General features: G+C 43.3%; 1 protein-coding gene and 1 pseudogene across 1 annotated transcript in view; both read right to left on the bottom strand.

Annotated features, from left to right (window-relative positions):
* LOC116089484 (nuclear autoantigen Sp-100-like) overlaps positions 1-16,639 on the bottom strand; it is a 112,672-nt gene that overhangs the window by 24,466 nt on the left and 71,567 nt on the right. Inside the window, exons 9-12 of the mRNA XM_031368999.1 lie at positions 14,082-14,228; positions 12,189-12,260; positions 8,271-8,321; positions 6,266-6,319 (exon numbers count right to left, since the gene is read on the bottom strand). Of these exons, the coding sequence (XP_031224859.1) occupies positions 6,266-6,319; positions 8,271-8,321; positions 12,189-12,260; positions 14,082-14,228 (324 nt within the window). The remainder of the gene's footprint in view (positions 1-6,265; positions 6,320-8,270; positions 8,322-12,188; positions 12,261-14,081; positions 14,229-16,639) is intronic.
* On the bottom strand, positions 13,017-13,135 carry LOC116089643 (annotated as a pseudogene).

Here is a 16,639-nt window from a genome sequence, read left to right as displayed (position 1 = left end):
ATTTTGCCTCCCTTGTTTCTTCTTTTCTCTCCTCTTTCCTGTTTATACCACCTCGCCAATACATCTTTCTCACCTTTTAAACACATTCTCTAGTTTGTATGGCCCACATTTCTCAGGCCACTCATTTATCATCTGTATACATTTTATTCTTCCCTATGCTCATGTCTCTGGATCGTTTCTTGATGATATGACCTTGTTTCACCTTCCATCTCTGTCTTAGCTAGGACTACTATTGCTACAATAAAATACCATGGCCAAAAAACAACTTGGGGAGGGAAGGGTCTATTCAGCTTTCACTTCCACATCACTATTCATCATGGAAGAAAGTTGAGACAGGAACACCAGCAGGACAGGAACCTGTAGACAGGAGCTGGTGCAGATGCCATGGAGGGATGCTGCTTGCTGGCTTGCTCCTCACAGCTTGCTCAGCCTGTTTTCTTATAGAACCTAGGATCACCAGCCCAGGGGTGGTACCACCCACAATAGGCTGGGCCCTCACCCATCAATCACTAATAAGACAAGGCATTTTCTCATTTGAGGGTCCCTCCTCTCCGATGACTTCAGATAATATTCCTTTGTTTTCTATTTTATTCTAGTTGTTTTTCTTCTTATCTTGATTTCTTTATTTGATTTGGGGCTGTTTTTATGTTAATTTTTGTCTTTGTCCCTGTCTCCATCATATACATTGTTTCACCTGACAGGTCATTGCTGTCATGGCAACCAGAGGCAAGCTTCTCCTTTGCCATTTTTCTGTGATAATTCTGTGCCACCCACCTGCCAGTCTCAGACTGTATCTGCATGTTTCTGGTACAACTGAGACGTATGCCTTTCCTATTCTTTCTGCTTACTTCATCTACCAAGTAGTCCCTGCCTCCATCAAGGAGCTCAGCTAAGCACTTTTTGGTTCCCTTGAGGGAAACAAAACTCACAGGTACTGTAGTTAACATCTCTGCCATACCCTAATAGGCTGTATCCCTTCCAACTCTCTTCCTGTGTTCATTGAAGAGGTTTGGATTTATCAGGTGTGATGAAAGTTATAGACTGAGGTATGACCGAGGAATGCCCTGAGCATGATCCTGCAGAATGTTCAGCACTCAAATGATCTGAGAAAAAAAAATACACAGCTTCCCAGTAACTATACCCCCATCCAAAAGACCACACCTCATCCTGCTACACTTCCTGGCTGCTGCTCTGCCTCTGCACCAGTCCGACATTCTCATGTCTCCTGACTCCTGTGCTGCTTTTTGTCCACAATCCTCTGGTTTGCTGTTCCCCTTTAGTTCTCTGTTAATCATTTCTGGGTATTTAGTATACAAAATTGTTGCCTCTGTTTCTTCTTTTTTATGGTTGTCTTTTTTCAGCCTTCACTCATTCACAGAATGGTCACTGTGGCTGAGCCTCACAGTGAGCATTAAAACTGACCATGTCAATGGCTGCCACAGTGACCACTATGGCTGACCTTCACAGTAATCGCTATGACTGACCACTTCAATAGAACCACAGTGACCACTATTACTGACTGGCACAGTGGACACTACAACCGACCATCTCAGTGACCACCACAGAGACCACTATGGCTGGCCATCACAGTAATTGCTACAACCAACTACCTCAATGACTACACCATGGACAACTATTACTGATTGACACAGTGGACGTTACAACGGACCAGCTCAATGACCACTACAACTCCACCACCCTAATGACAACCACAGTGACTACCATGGCTATGGAGATGGTCAGTTTTAGTGTTCATTGAGATGGTTAGCCAGCCTCAGATGACCATAATGATAATTAAAGTCATTAGTTCAGTTGTAGTGTTCATTGTGTGGTCAGTATTAGTGGCCACTGAGATGGTCACTGTGATGATTTTATTATGTAAGTACATACTCTATTTGTATATGTTACAACATTTCTTACATATCTTATATTACACATATTATACATATATCTTAGGATCTGTGTACATGCATGTCCATACATGCAGGTAGAAATGCAAGCGATTGCATGTTGAAGTCAGGGGACAACCTTAGGCGTCATTCTTAAGTCCCACTCCACCGTGGTTTTTTTTGGAACAGGATCTTTCTCTTGCCTTGGACTTACCAGGTAGGCAAATCTGGTTGGTCAGTAAGGCTCAGGATCCTCCTCTCTCCATTTCCACTGAGATGGGGTTGCAAGCATAAGGCACATTTTTTTCTTTTAAAAAACAAACAAGACTTTGGGGATCAAATGTAGGTCCTTGGAGACACTTTATCAATTGAGCTTTGCCCCCAGGGTGTGTGTGTGTGTGTGTGTGTGTTATCTACATGTATGTGTGGTATACATGTATGTGTACATGCACAAGGAGGCCAGAAATTGATATTGGCATCTTCCACCATTCTCCCCTATATTTATTAAGGCAAGGTCTCTGAATGAACCCAGGAGCTTGCCAGATATGGCTAGTCTAGCTAACTGTCTTGTCTATGGGGTCCCATCTCTACCTCCTCTACCATGGAAAATGGGCTGCCGTGCCTTCCTGGTTTTTATGTTGAACACTCATGATCACACTTGAGCCGCAAGCACTTTAATCCACGGAGCCATCTCGTTTTCCCCTTACATGCTTTTAAATTGTTATTAAATATGCTTTCTTGGTTATATAAGGTTCTGACACACTGAACTGAATATTCTGGGTTCTCAACCACCTTTTTGGGTTCTGACCATGGAAACAGATTTCTTCCTCCCATTACACACAATAGCCACTGAACAGGCACATGGGTTGGTAGATCTCAGCCTTCCTTGTTTGTTTTTAACTCTTACACATTTGTATACTACTTTGCTCTACTCAAAATGTGAATAGCAAGAGTTAGCCTGCCTAAATCTCAAGGCTGTTATGATCTTGCCAAAAGTATACTGAGATAATATAAGCTAACTAACTAGGTGGTGAAGGACATCTATTGAAAAACTATGCTAAATTTGACAATGGTCAGTCTGAAACTTTTGTGTCTATATTTACAGCACTTGGCTTTTGTAAGGTTTATTTAAATCCCAGCCCGAGGTTTCTACCCCACCTTGGCTATTTAAATTCCCAGATGAAAGACATGCACAACCTTTATATTTACAATAAGCCTTAAACAACATAAGAGCAGAGCAGACCACACAATGACCACTACAACTGAACTAATGACTTTAATTATCACTATGGTCATCTGAGGCTGGCTAACCAACTCTATGAACACTAAAACTGACCATCTCAATAGCCATGGTAGTCACTGTGGTTGTCATTAGGGTGGTGGAGTTGTAGTGGTCACTGTAGTGGTCATTGAGGTGGTCAGCTGTAATGTCCACTGTGTCAATCAGTAATAGTTGTCCCTGGTGTAGCCATTGAGGTAGTTGGTTGTAGCAATTACTGTCGTGGTCAGCCATAATGGTCTATGTTGTTAGAATCTATTTCCTATTGATAACCTTGAATTATTACTAACTATGTTCATCTGGGCTGTTCTTAACTCCAATAGGCAGCCCATGGGGCCACATTTTCTTTACTCCTAACCCACGTCTGCTTCTACTTCTTCCTCTTGCACTTTCTTCTTCTTCCCTTATGTTTTCTCTCTAACCCCAAGTCCAGGAAACCTAAACTCTACCCACATCTCTTCTGCCCAGCTATTGGCTTTTGGCATCTTTATTTACCAATCAGAAATAACTTGGGGTCACAGGGGCTATGTGCAGACTCCAGGTCTTGGGGGCCTGGACTTAGCAACACTTAGCATTATAATAGTTAGCAAAAGACCAAATTTCAACCCTTATATTTTGAGTCTTTTACAATTACTAATGACCATATGAATACAGGATCTTTGTGCTAGTAGGTATCTTAGCCAATGTTCTATTGCTGTGAAGAGACACCATGACCATGGAACCCTTTATAATGAAAAACATTTAATTAGGGCTGGCTTACAGTTTCAGAGGTTTAGTCTATTACCATCATGGCAGAAAACATGGCAGCATACAAGCAGATATGGTGCTGGAGATGTATTTGAGTATTCTATATCTAGATCAGCAGGCATCAGCGAGAGAGACAGAGCCTGGCTTGAACATTTGAAATCCCAAAGCCCACCCTCTAGTGACATACTTCCTCCAACCACACCCATTTCGACAATGCCACACCTTCTAATCCCTCTCAAGTAGCCAATGACCAACCATTCAAATACAAGCCTGTGGGTGGTCATTCCTCTGCAAACCACCCTAATAGGCATGGCAGTGAATATATATATATAATGCCATATATATATATGGCATTATTCTGCTATTTATTTCTTCCATATCAGCAATACATAAGCAATACATTTAATTGATAGGATTCAACCTGTTAAACATGAGTTCATAGTCATTTCCTGACTCCTATACTTTCTAAGATTCAAAAGGAGCTCCTTTGGATGAGGGGATGGACAGCAGTCATTGTGCTTAGCACAAAATGCATCTAGTCACGGTGGCTTGCTTTTGGTCATCAAACTCCTGAAATCTTGTGGGCCAAGGCCGGGCGTCCTAATCTTCCTGATCCACTTCTTAGGATTCCTGAGGTTCTTCTTCAGAACTGAGTTCAGAGGAGGAACTACGTAAGACGTATTTCCTTCCTGCAGGAGGAAGCAAATGTCCTGAACAGGTCTAGCCTGGGTTGGTTCCTAGGAACCAACCCAGGAAGAGATTCTCTCTGAGAAAAACAGGAAAAAAGGGCTGGGGAAATGGCTCCATATGTAAAGTACCCTGAGCCTGAGTACTGAGTTCATATCCCCACTACTCATGTAAAGAACTGGGTGCGGCAGTGGGTAATTATAATTCCAGAGCTGAGAAGACAGAAACAGGAGGGTTCCTGAAGCCTGCTCACCAGCCACCCTAGCTAAATCAGTGAGTGAGTTCCAGGTTCAATGAGACCACCCTTCTCTCAAAAAATTAGGTTAAAGATGGTAACATCAGCCTCTGGCCTCTGCTTACATGTGCTCATGCGCGTGCACACACACACACACACACACACACACATACACTCACACACACACATGTGCATGCGTACACACACTCACACACACCCACACACACTCATACGTACACACACATGTGCACACACACGCGCACGTGCATACACACACATGCACGCACACACACATGCACACACAAACACATACACAGATGCATGCACACACACATGGACACACACACTCACACAACGCACACACACATACACACGTACACACACAAACACACACAGACGCATATACACACACATGGACACACACTCACACAGCACACACACACATACACACACACTCACACACACTCTTGTACACACTCATATACACACGTGCACACACATGTGCACACACATGCACGCACACATACACATGCACACACACAGACACACACAGATGCACACACAGACACGCACGCGTACACACACACACACACACACACACACAGAGCAACCCATATGAGTATGTAGGAAGACACAATCCTACCAGCTTGTGTGGGAGGGGGAAACGGGAGTGGGCAATCCCGCAGCCTATGTGAGAAGGGCAGGACAGACCTGCAGTCTATTTGGAAGGCACAGAGACAATCCTGTCAGCAGGCCAACCTTGCTTACATCTGGTCAGGCTTCCTCCAGAAACTATCCCCAACGCTGGGGCTGGAGACAACTTTTCTATGGTGGTCATTCTCTTCTGTGTCCATTTATCATGCTTCATGCCCTTTCAGACATTTATTTGTGCCTTGTCTCCTTCCATTTTTGTTTATTATGGAGTGGTGGGCGTGGTGAGTGACAAAACAAGTTTTTTTTTTTTTGTTTTTTGGTTTTTCGAGACAGGGTTTCTCTGTGTAGCCCTGGCTGTCCTGGAACTCACTCTGTAGACCAGGCTGGCCTCGAACTCAGAAATCCACCTGCCTCTGCCTTCCGAGTGCTGGGATTAAAGGCGCATGCCACCACTGCCCGGCACAAAACAAGTTTTTAAGATCTCAGGACCCTAGATGACCGAGTGGAACAAAGTGAGTGTCTCCACCCAGGACCAACTTCATCCTCTTGACTGGGGTAAAAGATGAGCTTGTAGTGGGCCTTGTGCTGTTGGATGATTTGAGACCTACTGTAGCAAATATCTTAAACTCAGTTGAACCAAAAATGCACCATCTGAATGATCTAAAATCCAAGGCTAATTGTTTACTTTAAAGGGTATCTAAAAATCAGAGTGATTCAGAGCTTTAGTAACACAGAGAAGGATTTGCTACATCTAGAATTTTGAATTGTTCTTACGTCCCGTCCTCTTCCGTCCTTTAATGGTGATTGAGCTGTCAGTATCAGACGTATCTGGGAAGAGGAGGGAAAATAAAACCAGTAATCTACAACTAAAACGGCCATAGGAATTCTCTGACTACCTAAACAGCAGAGAGTATGCGGCCTATAAAGATGCTTTCATGATCTTCTCTGTTGGGAGGGTCTGGCATAGATGCAATAATCCAAATGTAAAATGTAACAAATATAATAAAAAGAGCACCGCCATTCAACTACAGTTTTTTCATTAAGGCCCAGTTCATGATTTTGAATGAAAAAAAAAAAAAATGAGGACATGGCTGCTTCTCGGTGTGGTTGAGAGGGATCTTTGCAGACACCAGGGAGAGCAGAGTCAGGGGCATTTGGAAGAGTCTAGAATGAAAATGGCCAGCAGGCTGAGAGGCCCTGAGAGGAAGGAGGTAGGAACAGGAGCCAGAGAGGAGAGAGGTGGGGCACCAAGAAAGACCGAGGGGCGGAGCTGCCAGGAGCGGCCAGGAGCCTGAGGCCAAGAGGGCAAGAGAGCTTGTGTACAAAAAGGCTGAGGTTAAATAGGATTAGGGGGGTGGGGGGAAGGGCTGGGGAAGGGGTGAGGGAGGTAGCGTAGGGGGCGGGGTGAGAAGTGTGAGCAGCCACAGGTACTGGATGAGACTTGTTCCAGATTTCTTCAAGATCTGATAGATTTCTATTTATTTTTCAAAAACTCCGGATGGTCTCCTGGATGGCGTGCGGTATGCAGTGCCGTGTGGTCTCAATAAAGCACAGCGGGGAGCAGAAGTTCTGAGTTCAGACACTGAACTGGAGTGGAGATAAGCTGGCCTTTGCTTTTCATCCCGGTTCACAGCTCAGTACTGAGCTCCAGGCTTCTGAAAACATTGTTTTGTGGATGCGGAGGTGTGCTTGCTGAGCTGACTCAGTGAATACAATGCTTGACGAGCATGGGGACCTGAGTTTGATTCAGAACCCATGATTTGTTTTGTTTTAAAGCCAGGCATGATAGCATGCACTCATAATTCCCATACTAAAGACGTGGAGACACAACTCCTGGATGAGGCTCAGTGGCCAACCAGCCCAGCCTGCATACTTGGTGGGCTCCAGGCCAGTGAAAGTCCGTCTCGTAAATAACCACTGAGGAATGGCACCCGAAGAATGGTATCCTCTGGTCTACACACACGTGTGTGGGCATACACACAGAGACAGAGAGACAGAGAAAGCCAGGGACAGTCAGGGAATGCTATGCGAATACCCTCTCACTGCAGAAATATCACTTGGGGGGGGGCGGTCTCAGTGTAAGATGGGGAGCCAAGAAAAAAGAAAACCTTAGAAGGAAGAAGCTAGAATATACTTGCAAAGCTCTGGAATGGCACGGTAGGAAGGTCTCTACCCTTGGAAACATGATTGTCTTTTCAAGTCTGTGTGACCTCTAGTTTAATATTTTATCCTCACTACCTAAACCTGGAACTGAGAAACTTTCAGCCAAGGGCCATCTCTGCTGGTCTTGGCCCTCCGTCTTCTCACACCACATTTAAGAAAAAACAAAAAACAAAACAAAACAAAAAAACTTGTTCCTTTTGGGGTCTTTGGTGGCTTTTGAATCCTGATCAATAGGTTTTCTCTCAGGGTTATTATGGGCGTGTGAAGTAAAGATGGAGACTTGTGCATGGCTTGTGCTTGGCTGTTTCCCTGATGGCTACTGGGAACAGGGGCCAGGCCACTCTTCATCTAAAAATCTGTAGGATATTTACTGAGGGAAAAAAATAGAGCTTTGATTAAATATTAAAGGCTTCTACTATATTAAATCATTAACCTTTTGGACTCATCTGTTAAAGAAGTTAGCCTGCCTGATTGATCTAAAAGTTAAGGTAGAAATTTCCTAAAATTAAAAGCAAATTTGTGTTGTGTTTTGAAGAATAGAACCTAGAATTAGAAGGAGTCTCTTGTTGAATACACAGTTCATTAATTCCCCTGCAGAGCCCTTATTTTCTCTTACCTCCTCTTCTGTATGTTCTCTGTGTGGGGAGGTTTCTGGAATATGCAGGCGCTGGAAGAAAAAAGGGAGAGAAACCATTATTTGTTCTCAGAGTCAAGTTCTGTGGCTTTAGATCAGATGAGCCTACAGTCCTAGGCACTCTGAAAGAACGTTCCCCTTCACTGAGTCTAGAGGCCCTTCACCATAAAACTGAGACCCACACTAGACTGCTGTGTAATTCTTTTTGGTTTTGTCATCCTTGCTGTTTTCAGACAGGCTTTCTCTCAGCCCTGGCTGTCCTGGAACTCCCTCTGTGGACCAGGCTGGCTTTCAACTCAGAGATCCTCCTGCCTCTGCCTCCCAACTTCTGACGTACTAGGATTAAAGACGCGAGGCACCACCAACCATCTGCTCTTTATTTCTCTGTGAGCATCGGTCATGACCCATGAGCACTAGCAGCTCTAGTTTTTCCATCTATAAATGAGCAGTCACCTAGTTACCTTGCCTCCTGGTTAAGATTCTATGATGACCAGATACTGTTTTGTTTATTAAAACCCAGTTTAAGAAATGTAACATATGCCAACATCTTAACTATAATTTAGACAGGGATAGCTGTAGTTGCCTTTAAAAAATATTTAATTTGCTTTTTTTAAAAAAAAGTTTATGGGTATGAGTGTTTGTCTGTATGGACATTGCATGCGTGTTCCATGCCCTTGGCGATCAAAAGGAGATATCTGCCCTGGAGAGATGAAACAGTTGTGAGTCACATGATGTGGGTGCTGGTAACCAAATCTGGGTCCTCTGCAAGAGCGGCAAGAGCTCTCAATTACTGAGGCATCTCTCCAGCCCTTAGGTCAATTTTTATCTGATTACTATGTGAATAGCATAACTTATTTTTTATAGACCTTCTAAGCTACTGACTAATAACAGTAATTCCAATGAACATAGGAATTCTATGCTTACTATGCCGCAGCAGGAACTCAATGCACTATTTCACCTTGTTATTAGTATTAGTAGGCATGATTTCGTGGAGTTAAGAGAGTGTCCTTTTACTAGCATTGTTTTGCTCTATTTTATTTTACTTATTAGTTGGGCTGGTCCAGATAATAAACCATTTTGTAGTGACTTTTGATTTCCCAGTCAGACCAGAGAAGACACACGTAGAAGGTGGTACCCTGGGGTTGCTAAGTCAAGGCTTGTAGAGAATGCTTGGATTACAAGTCAAGATATTCAATGCAATTTGGATATCTCATAGTCCAGAATCATCTTAACTAGTACAATCCCATGCTATGAGCATGTGGTTTCTCAAGCCCTGAGCCTTCAACCAATTCTAATATATCACAGATATTGATCACTGTACAAAAAGAATTCTTTGAATCCCCTGGTTGTGAGCAAAAAAACCAGCTCAGCAGAAAATTCACTAATAAGAAAAATTGGAGACACCCCGACATCCCTTAGAAAGCCTGACTTCCATCCTGACCACATGGGCCTGCCTTTCTAAATTACCAGTCTAGTAAGGTTAGTGAGACTCCATTTTGATCCTCAAGGCAGAAGCAATTTACTGGCAAGGAGCCATCTGACATCACTTGGCCTTTTCCTTCCTAAAATGTTGACTTCTTACCCCGCCTGCTCATCTTTCTGAATTCCCACCATCCCTGCCTCTGTGTTTCTTGCAGGGAAATCTTGAAAGTATTTTGTGGAAGAGCCTGAGTACATAGTTCAGTTGGTAAAGTTCTTGGCACACAAGCATGAGGACCTGGGTTGAAACCCTACAACTCAAGTAAGGAGCTGAGCATGGTGGCTCATACTTGTCATACAAGAGCTAAAGAGGGAGAGTGGATCTCTGAGGCTCGGTGGTTAACCAGAGTAGCCTAATAGGTGAGATCTAGCCCCCAGGTGAGAGACTCTCTCTCCAAAAGAACTGGATGGTTGTCTATTTAGGAGCAATACCTGATGTTGACCTCTGACTTCTACATATACACATGAACATGAATGTATATGCACATGCACATATACATACACATGCATGTGCACACACATGTACACATATGTGCACACACAGAGACCTTGAAAATCTTATGCTGAACATCCCCCATTAATCTGATACTTCCCCCATTTCTATGAAAGATAATCTTTGCATTGGAGCCATAGACACATTTGAGAGCTTAGTGGGTGGGGCCGTTTGCTCACACTAAAAGAGTGTGTGAGCGGTCTGAAACCTGAAACATTTCTACTTCCTTTAGAAGGTACACAGGCAGCTGGAATGAAGGCCTCACTTCAGAGTTTGGTCTTTTTGTAACTGTTAAGACTGAGAAGTGTTTTCATTTGATCTCAGGTCTTTCCCTAGTGTATTTTCTCTGAGGAATCACATTCCTAAAGTCTTCTAGATCTAGTCAGATCTAAATCAGAAAGGGAAAATGGGCCAGGCGGTGGTGGCACACGCCTTTAATCCTAGCACTTGGGAGGTAGAGGCAGGCAGATTTCTGAGTTCGAGGCCAGCCTGGTCTACAGAGTAAGTTCCAGCCAGGGCTATACAGAAAAACCCTGTCTTGATAAAACCAAAAAAAAAAAAAAAAAAAAAAAAAAAAAAAAAAAAAAAAAAAAAAAAAAGAAAGAAAGAAAGAAAGAAAGGGAAAATGAATCACTAAGGGCATACTATAGAATCTTAAATCTTCCAACAAAACAGATAGGGCTGAGAGAATTCAACCTTTCGATTCTCTGTGTGTGTGCGTGTGCCTGTGTGTGTTTCTGTTCGTTTTGAGAAAGAATCAGGTGCAGTCAAGGAAGATCTTGAGCTCCTGACCCTCCTGTCTCCACCCACTGAGTGCTGGGATTGCAGGCTCATGATATCACACCTGGAAACCTTCCTATTCCATAGTTTATAAAAGGAATAACCTAGAATCCAGGACACCAGTCTAGTTATCCATTTGACTTTGGAGAAGACGCAGGCACATGCCATCTGTGGTTGTTTTTTTTTTTTTTTTTTTTTTTTTTTTTTTTTTTTTTTTTTTTTTTTGTTTGTTTGTTTGTTTGTTTTTCCAGCTAGGAAAAAGGATGCGGATATCTGTTCTATTTGTTTTTTAAGGATGTTGTAAAGAAGTGCACATTAATTGTAAAGTCTTTTGAGAAATCCCTCTGTAAGCCACGACTTAAAAAATTTTGTCAGAAATAATTCTTTGGGTCTCAGAATGTTTTATCTCAAGTTTCTATTTCTGACTACACAAGCTAGCTTGATGAGTTGTCCTTGGACTCTAGTCTAAGTTTCTGAAGAGATTGACATTATGACTTTCTAATAAAGAAATGGTAAGCTTTCTGCTTTCTATAGAAGTCCCTGGGTGAGTTTAACATTTAATAAACTTGATAATTATTTAAACAGACAAACTCATGAGGCTGGAGGGATGGCTCAGTAGGCAAAGTGCTTGGTTCACAAGCATGTAGACCTGGTTTTAGATCCCAAGAACCCATGATGTGAAGTGAGACACTGCAGAATAGGTCTATGACCCTAGTGTTCAGGTAACAGGATAGGAAGCAGAGATAGAATCCTTGGAAGCTTGTAGTCAAGCTAGCTTGGCATATGCAACAACAAACAAGAGGTTAGAAGTGGATGGTAAGGACAAACACCTGGGATTGTCTCCTGACCTCCATGAACATGTACATGGGCACACACACACACACACACACACACACACACATCTGTTTCTATCATATTATTAATGGATGACTATATCTACTAAGAGGATCCATTGATTGATAAGCCTAATCCCCCAAATAGTATGCAACGATTTCCCTGCGTTTTCCAAAAGAATCAAATAAAAATCAATGCACAGAACAGGCCCCAGAGATCCAGCATACAGAACAGAACTGGAACAAACCCTGCCATAACACAGTCGCTTGTGACTCAGATCCCCACAGCTTGCCCTGCTACCTGGGTCTCCTTACCTGGTTGGGAGGGGACTGAGGTGGAAGCTTCTGAGAAGTTCTCTCCATCATCAGAATCCCCACTGCTGAGTTCTGCACAAACAAAAAAGTCTCTTAAGCATCTTAGGGGTGACAGCAGGCCCACACACCAGGGGACACCTGAGTGTGAGAACCAGGAAGGCCCAAACCGTTAACTCAAGGCTGTGAGCCCACAGCTGGCGCAGAGATTCTCCTTCCCAGCCACTGGCACGCATCTTCGCTGCACAGAGGTGCTCCCCCAGCCACTGACACACATCTCATCTGCATAAAGGTGCTCCCTCCCAGCCACTGACACGAATCTCCTCTGCACAAAGGTGCTCCCTCCAAGCCACTCACACACATCTCATCTGCACAAAGGTGTTTCCCCTAGCCACCGACACAAATCTTATCTGGACATAGGTGCTCCCCCAGCCACTGACATGCATTTCAGCATTTCATCTGCATCCCCATTCTGATTCTCAATTCTTGTCTTAGGGTTTCTATTCCTGCACAAAATATCATGACCAAGAAGCTAGTAGGGGAGAAAAGGGTTTATTCAGCTTACACTTTTACATTGTTGTTTATCACTAAAGGAAGTCAGGACTGGAACTCAAGCAGGTCAGGAAGCAAGAGCTGATGCAGAGGCCATGGAGGGATGTTACTTACTGGCTTGCTTCAGCTTGCTTTCTTATAGAACCCAAGACTACCAGCCCAGGGATGGCACCACCCACCATGGGCCCTCCCCTGTTGATCACTAATTGAGAAAATGCCTTACAGATGGATCTCATGAAGGCACTTCCTCAACTGAAGTGCCTTTCTCTGTGATAACTAAGCCTACAGCATCCAGTATTCCCAGGCGGTCTTCCATTCAAGTACTAACCAGGCCCGACCTTGCTTAGCTTCTGAGATCAGATGAGATCAGGTGTGTTCCAGGTGGAAAGGCACTTTCCAAGCATTTACATGGGTTGGGGGTGGAGGATGGAGGGTAGAATGAGATAAGTGGGTGTACTGGCTGGTTTTGTGTGTCAACTTGACACAGGTTGGAGTTATCACAGAGAAAGGAGTCTCAGTTGAGGAAATGCCTCCATGAGATCCAGCTGTAAGGTATTTTCTCAATTAGTGATCAACGAGGGAGGGCCCATGGTGGGTGGTGCCATCCCTGGGCTGGTAGTCTTGGGTTCTATAAGAGAGCAGGCTGAGAAAGCCAGAGGAAGCAAGCCAGTAAGAAACATCCCTCCATGGCCTCTGCATCAGCTCCTGCTTCCTGACCTGCTTGAGTTCCAGTCCTGACTTCCTTTGGTGATCAACAGCAACATGGAAGTATAGGCAGAATAAACCCTTTCCTCCCCAACTTGCTTCTTGGTCATGATGTTTCGTGCAGAAATAGAAACCCTAGGACACTTCACCACCCGCCTCTTTCTATCATTCCCATTTTGCTCCTTAGCTTTCTTCATGGCTCTGTCCATCACTCTCGTTCTTCATCTGGATCCAGTGATGGACATCTTCATGCCTGTCTTGGGTATGTTTCCCTGTCTACTTCTTCTCATACCTATTTTGATTACCTGATATTTTTTCCTCTCTTTTCCTTAAATTCTATTCCCCCCAACACCAACCCCCATTTGCTGCCTCCTCCTCCTCCTCCCCTTCCTCCTCCTCCCCTCACCCCCCCTCCTCCTTCTTCTTCCTCCTCCTTTTCTTCTTCAGGAAAAAAAAGTCCTCTGACCTCAACATTTATTAACCTCCATTTCTCATTTCTGCCTTCAATTTCCCCCACTTTCTTCTGCTAATCTGAAGGTTGGCTTTGGCGGGCCTCTTTCCCTTCCTGCCTCTTCCTGACTACCTGGGCTACCCCCCCCTTGTTTGGGAATCTGTTACAATTCTTTCAGTTATTCTTACCTATTACCCCAGAGTCCCCATTTTGGTTGATCCTTGCTCGGGCCTGCTGGTTACCATCCGAGGGAAATGGTGAATTTTCCTTTTTTATATCTACCAGATGCACAAAACAGGGATTAATCTGGAGTTCACGGTTGAGTCGCACAGCTCCTGGGCCAAATTACAATGAAAAAAATTATTTTCAAGGACTGAGGAGACAGCCCAGTCGGTAAAGGCTTAGCGTTTAAGCATGAGGACCTGAGTGTGAGACCCAGGATCCACATAAAAAGACACATAAGTGGCGCCATTTGCAATCCCAGCACTCAGCAGATAGAGACAGGTAGATGCCAGGGCATCCCTAGTTAGCCAACCCCCCTAGCTTACTCAGTAAGCTCCAGGCCAATGAAAGACCCTGGTTTAAAAAAAAAAAGGTGGACAATAACTGCAAAGGACAACATAACCAGAGGTTGACCTCTGGTCTGACACATGCACACATATACATGCAGACAAGTACACATATGTGTATGCACACAAACACATACAGATACACACAAAGTATTTTCATTTAACTCTCTAGAAGAGCATTTTGAATACCACACATGATCCTTCTTCCTGAAATTTCCTGTCCACACTGCTCTTCTCTTCCTTTCTAGCCATTCCTAGAATCCTTGGATAGAGAACTGATTTTGATATCTTAAAGATAAAAATTAACCAGGCATGGCAAGACACACCTGCAATCCCAGCACTGGAAGGCTAAGATGGGAGGAACATAAGTTCACGGTACCCTGGGCTACAAAGCAAGACCCTGTTGCAAAAAAATAAATGAAGATAAACTTAAAACTTCTAACTTCATATAACATGTATATATAAAAATGGGAGTTAGATGATTATAAAGTGAAACTATCTCCTGAATTAAAAAGCCGATGAGCAGCACTCCAGAACTCTCTGGGTGACACATTCCACTGTCCCCATGGTCTTTCTCAAAGCCAACCACCATTTCCAGTTTTAAGACTTAGATTAATTCTGCTACTTATGTGAGCAATAGAAGAGAAATCAGAACCACGTCTTTGTTTCTCTATTCTCGAAGAAGCCAAACACTCCCAGATCTATCTATACACGTACATATGTAGGTATATATAAGTAAGATGTATATATTAATAAGTTTGTGAGAGTCTTATGTATTATAATTTTTGATGTTATAGAAATATGCTGACTTGCTCTGTTTCGATTATTTAGTTTTTAAGAATAATAGTACTAAGAACATTCTTTCTTGGGTGTGTGTGTGTGTGTGTGTGTGTGTGTGTGTGTGTGTTGAATCATTTGTTTTGAGACAGGGCTTTGTGTAGCCCAGGTTTGTCCCAAACTATATATCTGAGGATAACCTAGCACTCCTGATCTCTTTTCTTCTGTCCTTCTTTCTCCTTAGTGCGGGGGCTGAGGTGTGTCTTTTACTCGCAGTCTTTCCAATGGCTTCTGATTAGCACATGTTTTTCCTCTTCTCTACTGAGGAATGTAATCATTGAGCTCTGGGACATGCATGCTTTCAAACTTAAGAGATTACATCCAACTGTCTCACAAAATCACATGGTTCCCCAAACCAGCAGAAGCTGAAGAGACAGTTACATAGCAAATGAAAGAATCTGAAGACAATAGGCATGTGGAACACAGTGTTAGGGGACGAAGCAAGTGACAGGGATACGACCATGGCCACCAACCCTCATTGCCACTCTGACAATGCAGACAAATGCTGAGAGCTACAGGAAACATTTGGCTTTAAGAGCCGAAGTAGTTTGCATTTATTTTATTTTTACTTTATGTAGGTAAGCGTTTTCCCCTCATGTTAGTTTGTACATACATTGTCCCAGGAAGTCAGAAAAGGGTGTAAGATTCCCTGGAACTGGACTTAGAGATGGTTGTGGAGCTGAATCTGGGTCCTCTTTAAGAGTTCCAGCCTTCTTAACTACTGAGCTATCTCTTTTACCCAGTTCATTTTTGGAAGCTCCTGAAAATAGAACACCATGTAATTGGACAATCCTCTCTACTGTGACCGTAATCCAGAGAATTAAAATCAGTCTGCTACAGGGGTCCCAGTACTTGTTACAGTTTGGCAGTCTCCACATCTGGAATCAGCCTAAACAGCTGCCAGCAGCTGGAGAAAACGCGGTATCCACACAGGATCGACATCCAGGTAACCTTAAAACGAAGGAGACCCTGTCAACTGAGACAACGCGGATGAACAAGAATATTACATGGAGCAAGCCAGGCATAGAAAAGCTGCATGATTTCACCTTAGGTGGCATGTGAAAGGGTTGGGTAGAGTGGAGGTGAGAAGGGGGACTGAAGCCATAATGGACGTAAAATCTCATTTAGGGAGAAGAACTTTAAAATGGTCCATTGTAGAACATGATAAAAATATACTGTGTTCTCAAGAAATCTCTGAGGTGATGCATTTTAAGTATTCTTACTACAAAAAAAAAAGTAATACTCAAATACTCATACCTTGATGTAGCCATTCCACAGTGATTATTTAAAACATCATACTGCCTTTAAGATTTTGTGTGTGTGTGTGTGTGTGTGTGTGT

The sequence above is a fragment of the Mastomys coucha genome, unplaced genomic scaffold, assembly GCF_008632895.1.
Source record: "Mastomys coucha isolate ucsf_1 unplaced genomic scaffold, UCSF_Mcou_1 pScaffold14, whole genome shotgun sequence".
Classification (NCBI taxonomy): Eukaryota; Metazoa; Chordata; class Mammalia; order Rodentia; family Muridae; genus Mastomys; species Mastomys coucha.
This window is presented reverse-complemented; position numbering and strand designations above follow the sequence as displayed.